At 39.4% G+C, this 11,753-nt stretch overlaps 1 protein-coding gene across 1 annotated transcript in view; it reads left to right on the top strand.

Annotated features, from left to right (window-relative positions):
* Positions 1-11,753, top strand: part of RIOK1 (RIO kinase 1) — an 18,604-nt gene that overhangs the window by 3,074 nt on the left and 3,777 nt on the right. The window contains exons 3-13 of the mRNA XM_009072183.1: positions 1,687-1,777; positions 2,591-2,660; positions 3,357-3,399; positions 4,064-4,156; positions 5,067-5,179; positions 5,305-5,385; positions 5,920-6,006; positions 6,604-6,741; positions 7,317-7,420; positions 8,877-8,983; positions 10,104-10,169. Of these exons, the coding sequence (XP_009070431.1) occupies positions 1,687-1,777; positions 2,591-2,660; positions 3,357-3,399; positions 4,064-4,156; positions 5,067-5,179; positions 5,305-5,385; positions 5,920-6,006; positions 6,604-6,741; positions 7,317-7,420; positions 8,877-8,983; positions 10,104-10,169 (993 nt within the window). The remainder of the gene's footprint in view (positions 1-1,686; positions 1,778-2,590; positions 2,661-3,356; positions 3,400-4,063; positions 4,157-5,066; positions 5,180-5,304; positions 5,386-5,919; positions 6,007-6,603; positions 6,742-7,316; positions 7,421-8,876; positions 8,984-10,103; positions 10,170-11,753) is intronic.

Genomic DNA, 11,753 nt, shown 5'->3' with positions numbered 1-11,753 from the left:
CCAGTACAGTCACCGCCGTGGGGGGGGCTGGCGGCAAAAGAAGAAGCCGTCTGGCCAAGTGCCCTGCCCTCCCCAGCAGCCGCCGCTGGTTTAGAGATTGTTGTGGTTGTGAAGTGTGTTGTTGTAGTCGTAAATTTTCTAGTCGATTACAACAACATACTTTACGATTACGACAATTTGAATGTATCTTTGTGATTAATTTTATTGCTTTTGCGCTCTGCTCAAAAACAAACGGGAGATATGTTGGGAGAATTTCTGATTGCTAACAGACGTGTGCAATCCAGCCCTGCTAGCGGGGCCTGAGCGAGCTGCAAGCTAAGTTGGTCAAGGACAAGGCTGCGCCTGGAATGTGAGAAAGAAGGTAGTGGGAATGTGAGAAAGAAGGTAGGGAGATAAGCAGCTCCTGGGTGTGGAATACAGAAGTTGAAGATAGTTAGGGGTGGAGAATAATGATTGGGCATTTTATGATTGATATGTTGATGGCCAGTTGTGTTGTGTGTAAGGTGGGCTAGTGGTAGTGGTTAACCAATAATAAGTAGACAACAATGTTTGGTAGTCTGTCACCTTGGTTGTTATCTGTAGTTAAAGAAGTATTAAGGATGCTTGGAATTGTTTTACTAATAGTCATAATTGTTAGATTAGCATATAGCTGTATTGTTAAGAATGTATCCACAATGACCCATGGAGCCTTGCTTGCACAAAAAGAAAAAGGGGGAATTGTTGAAGAATGGCTAAGGGAACAGGGGCACAGCCCCAAGAGCGCATTGTGCGATCAAGGCCCTATGGGAACTTTGAGCATATAACTATGAAGTAGGCCTCAAGAATTTAGCTTCTCAGCATAATGTTGCAAGCTCAAGGGCAAGCTACCTTTGACAAACAACTAAAGCATAACTTAGATCCGGGAGAATGAAGAAGAATTATTCAGAGCATAAAGAAGAATTCTTCAGAGCTGTAGCCGCAAGCAGAAAAAGTATATAAATGTAACTTTTAGAGCTTAGGTAATGCTAAAGTGATGAATAAGCACATTTATCGTGTACCGTATAAAAGAAAAACTGAGCTAACAATAAAGTTGAAGCTTGCTTTAACACTCACACTGAGTCGGCTGCTTGCTTCCCCGCGCGGATTACCCCCGACAATTGATACCAACAGCAGAGCAGTTGAGATAAATTAAAGTGGTGCTGATCACAGCTTATCAGCAGCGCTTGTCTTGGGTGATTTACTCTTGCCTTTAGTTAGGAGTTTATGCTGTCCAATGTTGGTGAAACCTTGCTCAGGTACGAGTTGTGTTTGGACAGGACTACCTGTAAGAAAAGACAGCATCTTGGAAAGTTTTCTCTGTTCATTACCTTGACATTTTTTCTCTCATTTTTCTCCTTGTTTATGTGTGCTATTTCCCTTCCCTTTACAGACAGAAAAAGTGCTATATGACAGACTTGCAGCTTCCAAGACTAAAAATAACCCTGAATTGGGGCACTTTTTTGAATTATGACTGATGTGTTACCTGTATTTTCTTTTCTTGAATTAAGTAAAATCTGGTGCTAATCCATATCCTTTTCCTCACCCTTAGTGGTTTTCTTGTTATAGCTCTGGGCATAGGCATTTGAACTGACTTTTCCAGTGATACTGTCTGTACTTCAAAGGGCTGTGTATAGAAGGAAACTTACATTGACAAATGCTTTGTTTCAGGCAAATAGACAGACCCCTAATTGTTATTCAGCAAAAATGTCCACCCCTACAGACAAGGCTCTAAGGAAATTTGAACATAAAATTAATTTAGGTGAGTATGATTGCATTGTCTTCTTTTATGAACTGTTGCCATTCTGTGACATTCTCAGACTAATTCTGCTTACATTAAGTCTGAAGAGAGTGAGTGAGTTAACCATTGCCAGACAGGTTAAAAATGGCTTTTGTGTACTTCTTTTTGCTTTTAGTGTCTATTAACTGGCTGTCGTAGCCCTTTCTTTCCATCTTCAGAGCCATACAGCTTTTTGTTGGGGATTTTTCCCCTTGAGCACATAAACTATGTCTTCCCTAGCTTTTCTGTAGGAACAAGCTGTTTGTCTGGAGTGAGGATACCTACTCTCTGTTGGGATGATGTTGGTCATTCTCACAGCTGCTAGCAGGGCACGTCTTCTAGATGATTGCTGCCCACTGTAGTAGTAGGGTGGTACATTATGCAACAGATACCTCTCAGGAGTAGAGTTTCTGTGATAAGTGAAGAAGCTGCTCAGCACAGCCTCTTAGGACTAGGTGTAGCTGTGATTGGTGCAAATTTAATGGTGAGATGTTATCCAAAAGGCATTACTTCTGGATGGCATTACAACTCCAAGTCTGTGGAACTGTCTCGCTCGTCTGTGTTGTTACCTTATAGCCCTACTTTGAAACGTAGACAGAATGAAGAGCTAGGTTAACCCTGGTGGGTAACTAAGCTGCTCTGCTTGTTACAGAAGCTCTGCCTATGTTTTAACATTGTGTTGTGGCATATTGACTGGCAGTAGAATTCTGGGGCAGTTCCAAACATAGGACACTTCTTTGGGTTTTGGTGGTGGTGTGTTTTTTTTTCCTTCATTTCTTCATATGTGTTTTTCAGATAAGCTAAATTTTGATGACTCTGTTATAAACAGAGTCACAGAAAAGTCAAGACAGAAGGAAGCAGACATGTGAGTATTACATGTGGTTCTATTTTCATTTAAATTATTTGAACCCAGAAGAGTAGTGCCTATTTCCCAGTGTGATCCTGAGTTTTGAATAAATTTGTTAAGAAAAAGTGAAATTTATAAGTAGTTTGTTTGCAGTTTGCCTTTTAGTCTTAAACTTTTTCGCTTCCAAATCGGTTGCTTAAATCATTCCAGTGTATTGATTCTTCTGTCACTGGTAGCACATCTGATTGTGTTGGAGTAGTAAGACAGAAGTGACAGGTGTCATTCCCCTAGAAAAGATTATTTTATCTCTGATACTCTTTTTCTTTAAACAGAGATCCTTAAGCTATTGGGCTAGAAAGGTATTGGAAGCCTCCTAATGATTTGATGAGGGAAAAGTACTTTTTTTAAAGATTTTTTTTGTAGGCCTGCAGCTTGCAGCCTGAAATTGTAAAGACAGATACTGTTTTCTCCTGAATGAGCATAATTCAGCAGGGGCAACCACATAGCTATAAACATGAAAGACAGTGATGTTTATGGTGGTGTTTCAGGCTTTTTTTTCATCCCTCTGCCTGTAGGCAAAACCTTTGCTTTTGTATGACCTGAAAGCCTTACTTCTTGAGGCTGTCAACTTTGGTACACAATGTCATGGTTTGCTCTTGTCAAAGTACTCAGTACATATGTGGGGTTGTATTCTTTTGTTTTCACTTCTGCTAGGTACCGAGTCAAAGATAAGTCAGACAGAGCAACAGTAGAACAGGTAAGTCCTTTATTCATCAAATTTCTCTTTTGACCAAGACAAATAATGTATAATTTTGGAATAAATGATAAAACAGATACAGTAGGAACAGAGTGTTGCTTTGGAATTCTGTTCCCTTGTTACCCTGAGGAGACCTGTTGTTTCTTTCTTTGAAGTGTCAAGGTTGTATCTGCTTCCATAAACATTTTGGAGCTTGTTTTTGTGCTTAGCAGTATGATTTGTTCATATACGCAATACGTAATTCCAGCTTTTATTAAATTCCAAAGAACAGGAAAAAAATGCTGGGTTTTCTTTTTTTTGTCTTCTGGAACTATTACTGGCCCAAAGCCACATAGCTGCTCTATTTCAGTTATGGTAGCTGTATCCCAAGAGAAACTTTATTTTAAAACATTTAATGCAACTATGATTGGAAGTAATTCTATTTGTCTCTTCTAGAGCTAGCTCAAGGACATATGCTTAGCTTAAAAGAAAGAAAAAGTAATAATGTTGGAAGACAAAATGGAGCATCATTCTAGAGTTGTGGCAGACTTCTGAGTGGTTGCAGTTTGGATTATCATCAGCTCCTTGAGAACAGTCTGAGGCCATGGGTTCTTTAGTATGGCCCTAAGACTGGATTGTATTATTTGGTTTTGTCCCCTGCTGATTTTTCTGTATTAAATTTAAGGTGCTGGATCCAAGGACCCGAATGATTCTGTTCAAGATGCTGTCTAGAGGTGTTATATCAGAAATCAATGGCTGCATCAGCACAGGGAAAGAAGTAAGTTTTATCGCAAATGACATAGGGGGTTTTTTGTTTTTTTCAGCAAACTAGGTGAAAGTTTATGGTGCCCAGAAGATGTACTAAAATACGTGGGTTTAGTGCTACATGTTTTGTGTAGGAAGTTTTCTTAAGAAAAAAGGCAAAGGAAACCAATTTTCCCAAGTATGAAAAATTTCAAAGAATACTTAAATATTATCTTCAATTTGTGGATCTTTCTTGTATCTTTTAACCAAAATATTTTGAAAAGTTATATGTACACATATTAGATAGTGCCTGAAAAAAACCATACACATAGTATTAAATGGTGCCTGAGAAAAACATACAAACCCAGGTAGTTCTTTGTTCGTGTGAGACACTTGCATGCAGCTCAGACACATGTCAGCAGACATGGGAGTATCTAAGTGATGTAACAAATTTCTGTTGACAAACTATTAAACCTTCATGGCTTTTGCCAAACTAGCATGTTTGTGTGCTGTTATAATATTGCAGATCATTAAAACCAGGCCACAAATTAACAAGTAAATGAATAAATCAATTCTAGAATACCTGGTCACCTAGGCTGATCCCACCCTGTGTAGAGGGTGGGCCATGCTGTAGTGCCTAAATACTGCACAGGCTCAACTTAAGCCTTGACACAAGGGCTTGTTTCCTTCTCCAAAGTGTGCATGAGGCAGAGTTTTCTTGTGCAATGTTGGATTTGTCCTGTAGGCATTGTTGCACCCCGTCCTGTCTGACATCTTGTAAGCTGCCTCTCTGCCCTTGAGTGCAGTCTCACTCAGCTGGTGCCATGTAGGGGCTGGGGTGAGATCAGGTCTTTTCCAGGTGTCAGAAAGAGAAGAAGAGAGAAGATTATGTTGCTTTAAAGAGCTTTTCTTTAATGTTATTTCTTCCCTTTATAATCTGACAGGCTAATGTATATCATGCCAGTACTGCAAATGGAGAGAACAGAGCAATAAAGATTTACAAAACCTCTATTCTGATGTTTAAAGATCGGGATAAATATGTGAGTGGTGAATTCAGGTGAGTTTAGGTTCTGCCTGGTTTTACTGGGGAGTAGAGGTTGTTTGAAAGGTGGTAAAATCACTGCTGCTAATACTGCATTGTTAGGCTAAGAGTCCCTGTTGTCTTTTATTCTTTGTTTAAAGGTTTCGTCATGGATACTGCAAAGGCAACCCAAGAAAAATGGTGAAGACATGGGCTGAAAAAGAAATGAGGAATTTAATAAGGTGATTTTTCCAGTTTTTATTTCATCATGCAAAGTAACTGAAACTTGTAAGTCTATAGGAGGTACTCTCCTATTGCTAGACTGTAGCTATCACTACCTTTTAGGGTCTCTGGAGTGTTCAGGAAAGTGTCTTAAGCTTCACTATAGGAGAGAAATGGAAGAGAGGAATAAAGATAGTCTTTTGTTTTGCTGCTCATGCTCTAAAGCTGTTCAATGTCTGAACTCTGTCCAACATGACTGAACAGGAAAGAAAAGCTAGAAATAGCTGCTGCTGAGTAGTAGCACACTGTGTGATATAGGTTAATTTAGGATTAACCTGAACTGTGTAAAGATTCTTTGTCCAACTCAGGAATGCTTAGAAAAAGGTCAGAGCTGGAATGGTTGTGGGTTTTTTAATGCATTTCCTAGTTGTTCTTCACAAGTTAAGAGTTTCCTTAGCTGTTTCATTTAAAGCAACAGAGCTCCTTTATGCACTAGTGCAATGCAAATAGAGTTTGGGATTTATTTTTTGTGTGACTTTGTTCCTGTGTTACAGGTTGAATACAGCCCAGATACCTTGCCCAGAGCCAATTATGCTAAGGAGTCATGTGCTTGTCATGGGCTTTATTGGTAAAGGTGATAGGTAAGAATCCTTAAAACATGAAGTTTTTGGTTGGTTTGAGGGGTTTTTTTTGTTTTTTTTTTTTTAAATTTTTTTTTTTTACTTAGTAGTAGATTTCTCCAAAGGTTTATTAAAACCAAAGAAACCAAGTATCTGAATTTACTTGCTATTACTTTAGTCCTGTGAAATTAACATGTTATTCTTGCCTGTGCATGTGACCTATGGAATACCCAGACATTTGCCAGCTACTACTGCAGGCAATCTGTGATTCTGAAGCCTCAGTTGTGTGCAAAATTAATTTGTAAAGTGACTTAACCAGAGATAAAGGCTGGAAAGGTTTGCTAGTTGTACATGAAGGTAACTCATAGTTTTGTAATACAAACATTAATGTAGCATGGTCCAAATTAGCTCATGTTGGAAAGAGAGCTCCAGTATCTTTGGCAAGCATAGACCAAGCTTTGCTGCCTTTCATCCTGACTCCTGGCACTTAGTTGCTCATGCTTATGTGCTAGACATACTCAGTGAGCAGAAAGATCAGGTACAGCAATTAGAGCCTTTGCAGCTGGTATGAAGAAGGCAAAAGTATTCACTTTCTGTTATTTGTGTTGTAATTTCAAGGCCTGCTCCTCTGCTGAAGAATGCTCAGTTATCTGACTCCAAAGTCCGGGAGCTGTATCTGCAAATCATCCAGTACATGAGAAGAATGTACCAAGATGCCAGACTTGTTCACGCAGATCTCAGTGAATTTAATATGCTGTATGTTTTTAATCTTTACTCTGAATTGTGACATCTTAAATATCTGCATTGGCAACGTCTATGTGAGAGTACAAATGTACCTTTAAGGCAGGGTGGGGTCTCTTTCGTGACTGGGTTTTGTAACTTATGTAATTATGTAGCTTTTCACCCCGGTCCCAGCTTTCTCTGTTAAAACAAAAAAATCAAACCAAAACACAAACCAACAAACAACTCCACAAAACCAAACTAAAACTCAAATTAGAATAAAATGTAAAAACCCCAAATAAAACTCCCTCGCAACCAGGAAAAGAAACCTCAACTAGGGGAAAAGTTAGTAATGTATCATTTTTTTTCCTATTATTTTTTCTCCTCGCTGCTTTTTGTGTTCTTGAACAGACTATGTCTTTAATAGTACAGCTTGTGTAGAGGAGGGAGAGAATTGACTGCAAAAAGCCACTCTGGCCCTAACATGCAAGGTGTATGCTGTAGAAATAGGTTTAAATCATTTGCTGGTTCTTGAAGTTTGCAGCATACTTTGTTCCCTGCCCCTCAGTAATCTGGTGGAGGTAGTGCAGCTCTGTGTGGTATTTTTCCAGGTACCATGGTGGGGATGTGTACATCATTGATGTGTCTCAGGCCGTGGAGCATGACCACCCTCACGCGCTGGAGTTCCTGCGCAAGGATTGTTCCAATGTTAACGGTGAGTGAGGTCCACTGTGACCCTTCTTCTGACAGCTGGTTTAGTTAGCAAGGTGAACTGTGTTCCTCTCTGTTCTTCCAGGTATAACTGACTGTAGGAGCTGTCAAAATTCCGCAAAAATACTTCCTCTCCTGTGTTCTCACAGCTTCCTGCGGGAGCTGTGTATTGTGCTGAGTTCAGAAGAGTGCAGCCTATTTTGCTAGAAATCATCTGGCTGAAACGAGTTACCTGGCTGAATCACAGACTTGTGATAGATCAGCCTCAGTCTGCAGCAGTTCCCACCCCAATCCTAACTTCCCTTTCTTAAAATACTGTGCAGATATACTGATGTGTTTCCTACTGTGAGTTGAATCCACATCTGGAATTCTTCAGCTGGCAAGAAGTTACTGTGTGTTAAAAAGTTCTCTGCACTTACTTGTCCAGGTCTGCTGAGAGGATTGAGGCATAGAGTAATTAATTAGAGATGTTATCGCTTGTCATCGTATTTCGATAAACATGTTACCTTTGTGTTGTTTTTCTCTTGAGAATTTGGTCTTCGTGTGTGAGTATAGGTGTTGTGTAACAGACACACACCTCCTGGTAGGGTGTGTCCCTGAGAACAAGAAATTTCTCATTGCAAGATGCTTTTGTTCCCCCTTGCTTTTCAGATTGGCTTTTTCTTACTTTACAGAGGCTCTTAAAAGTCTGTGCAAAAAACTGTATGGATTTAGATACTATGTGTCTGTTGATACCCAGATTGCTAGTTTTTCCTTATTGCTTTTCTGATCATGGATTTCTATTAAATCCCTTCTGGCTTAGCTAATTGCACCCTTGCTACTTTTTCTTGTCTTTTGACTTGCTCTCCCTAGATATTCTAGTTCCTCAGAGAATTTACAGTGATTTTAACATTTTGCTTTGTTTTCTGTCACTGCAAGTTTCTCTGCCTAGTCCTCCTACAGAGACTCTTAAGAAACAGCTTGGTTTATGTTCTGCTCTAGCTGTGATCATAGCAGTGACTAGAGCTTCCATGTGCACAGAGAGCTGCCTTCAAACTTAAATTTTTCGTGTTCCTTCTGTGATTAATTTTTCATAGTGAGGGACCTGGGAACTTTATTAGGAAATGCTTATTAAGCAGTCCTTAGTGTCATTCACTGCTGTTTTTCAGTACAGAAGTGCAGCCTTAGAATTTGGTCATAATTCACTCAATAGACCAATTCCAAGTGTATTGAGGAAAATTCAAGTATGTTAATCTGTCTTCCCTTTCAGGTGGATCACAATTAGGCTGTACTGTGTTTTGGTGGATACTTTTGTTTCTCTTTGTGGTCTCCATTTCTTACCTGAAATACATTTTTCCATCTTAGTCATTGCATATACCACACCTGTCTTATATTCTTTACTTCTTAGCCCCTACTTTATCATCACAGCTGCATAGGTGTAATTACTTCTGGGGTTTTTTTCTGCCCTTGTTTCCTGGTAGACTTTTTCCAGAAGCACAATGTTGCAGTGATGACAGTGAGGGAGCTCTTTGAGTTTATTACTGATCCTTCTATCACAAGTGAGAACATTGATGACTACCTGGCTAAGGTAAGATCTCATGGCCTTGTTGCTTATGTATAAAGACTTGAGCAGTAAAATCAGATCTATTTCAGGCTCCTTCATCTCATTTACTCTACACTGAAGAGTAAATTGAAGGAAGCTGGTGCGTGACACTGTTATGCTAGTGCTTCAAAATTGCCTACAGGTCTTTTCCATTGATACTCTTATAGGGTGACAGCACTTTTATTGTATGTTTTCTGGGAAAGTCTAATAATGAAAACTCAAATGTCTGTTTGAGGTGCTAGGATGCTTTAAATGAATTCTTTCTATTTGGCAAGGAGAAGCTCTACAGAAATATCGCCATGTTTATGTAGGGAATGGGGTTAAGAATGCAGATATGAGCAGGGTGGGCTGAGGGGGGAAGGGAGGGACTCAGGACAGTGTTACTCCAAGGTACAAGACCTTGCTAGCCAAATACAGTGGCTGGCAGAATACGTTGATTCTAGGAAGAGGTCAAGTTCCTCAGTGCTGCATCCATATATTTCGTCTCTAGCTGCCAGTATTCTGCTCCGTTAGATATTCTTTAAAAAGGGAGGTGTGTGCGTGTAATTTCTTCTTAAGTGAACCCAAGAGAAATGATGGCCACATATGTCATGCTAAGAGTGGAGATTTGGTGTGTCATTCCTGGTCGAGACCACATGAGTGTGGTCCAAATACCAGTACAGCATGGAGATTTCCAGATGTGTACTTTCTGTCATATTGGAGATTGAATGAGACCAACCTGTGCCAGTGGTTCCCGTTACTTGTGCTCCTCTTGTTTGCTCAGTGTGTGTGAGAAGAGCCAAGTTCCAGGGCTGAGCACTGCTCACTGTGTTCCCCTTGCACTGCTATGTCCTGTAGCCATGCTGGGCCTGCCATCATTTGGTCTGGGAGGAGCAGCAAGTGTTTTCCCTCTCATAACAGCCCCAATCTGCAGCTGTAAGTAAGCTTCACAGCAGTGTTGGTTACCATTAGGTGTCGCTGAAGGCATTGCCATAGGGAAAGCTGGAATGTGACAGTGGAGTACAGGGAGAAACGCAGATGGGAATAGTTAGTTGGATGCGATTCTAAAGAGTTAGTGATGTGATTCTAAAGCGTGATAACTTTGTTTTGTTTTGTATTTCTTTAGGCAATGGAAATAGCATCGAAAAGAACAGAGGAGGAAAGATCCAGTCAAGATAAAGTGGATGAGGAAGTGAGGATTTCTGTTCCTTCTATGAAATGAATATTAACCTTGCCTCTTCTAAACAATGGAAAATGTTCTGGTTTATTTGGCAAAATGTACAGTTGATAAGCAAAACATTGTTTGTGACACTGAGATGTCTTGAACTAGTTGAGATGTGAAGTATTAAGGGATGCCATGTGTAAAAGCTAACAGCAATAAGCTGTTGGAAGGCAAATACTCCATTTCCTAAACCACTTTGTTTGCTTGTAGCTAGGTCCCTTGATACATCATCCAGTTCAGGCTTAGTTAAAAAAAAACAACTGTGTAGAGAGATCTGATTATGCCAGTGGTTTTGGACCAGTGATACAGAAGCAGGCTATTTGGATACATGCGTTGACCAAATTACCTATCTAGCTCCAGTCCCAGTCTAATTCAGTTCTTCCATTGTTTTTACATTAAATGAAGCTATTTCAAGTCCATTACAGACAGCTGGTAACATTCTGGTATAGTTTAATGTAAAGATACAACCATTTCTATCTTAGTCTTAGCTATCTGTTCCAGAAGAGTTAAAAAAACCCAAACTTTAGCTATCTGTTCCAGAAGAGTTAAAACACCCCAAACGCTTATCTTTGGACTTGATACTACTTGATTTATCAAAGACTGTTCTTTTTCTCTTGGAGTTTTGCAGGTTTTAATACCTACTTGAAGTTTGGCCAAAGAAAGATTTTTTTGTTTGTTTGTTTGTTTCCCAGGATATCCTCAGCATACGACTTCTGAACTATAGTCAGATACTAGTGCTTTGTAGCAAGCCCAATTAATCCTTTGTTTATATAAGGTACTGACCTGTGAGAGAGATGGTTTCATAGCACTTCAGTTTATTTCTCTTGGACTTCTCATGTGACCATTGCTAGTTTGTGTCACCTCCTTCACGAAAGAGTAGAGCTATTACCTCTGTGGAGGTGGGGACTCTGTTTCGTGCACAGCACTTGGACAAACAGTGATGATCATGAAGTATACTGAATTTGTACTGGGATTGAATTGATGCCAAGAAAAAGAGAATCAAAATACCTCTCTCTGATCTGCTAGGGTTGTAAGTTTGTTTGACTGTTTCAAACATGACAAATTTAAAGTATGTTGCTGATACTGCAGTTAGTTTTTACTATATAGATATATCTAGTTTTATATAGTGTATATATATATGTATATAGTTTTACTATACTGCTGCAGGAACCATTTTTGAGTTGGACTGTAGGTTGAAGCAGGTATTATTATCTAAGAGATTGAGTTCTAGCAGTGCATTCTAATGGAGTTGCCTCCTGAAGGCATTGCAAGCATCACAATAAAAACATTAGGATTTTACTATATAGATATATCTAGTTTTATATAGTGTATATATATATGTATATAGTTTTACTATACTGCTGCAGGAACCATTTTTGAGTTGGACTGTAGGTTGAAGCAGGTATTATTATCTAAGAGATTGAGTTCTAGCAGTGCATTCTAATGGAGTTGCCTCCTGAAGGCATTGCAAGCATCACAATAAAAACATTAGGAAAATCTTAGAATCATAGAATCAACCAGGTTGGAAGAGACCTCAAAGATCATCCAACCTTA

Source organism: Acanthisitta chloris, unplaced genomic scaffold (assembly GCF_000695815.1).
Source record: "Acanthisitta chloris isolate BGI_N310 unplaced genomic scaffold, ASM69581v1 scaffold9723, whole genome shotgun sequence".
NCBI lineage: Eukaryota > Metazoa > Chordata > Aves > Passeriformes > Acanthisittidae > Acanthisitta > Acanthisitta chloris.
Note: the sequence above shows the minus strand (reverse complement) of the source record. Positions and strands in the feature narration are given on the sequence as shown.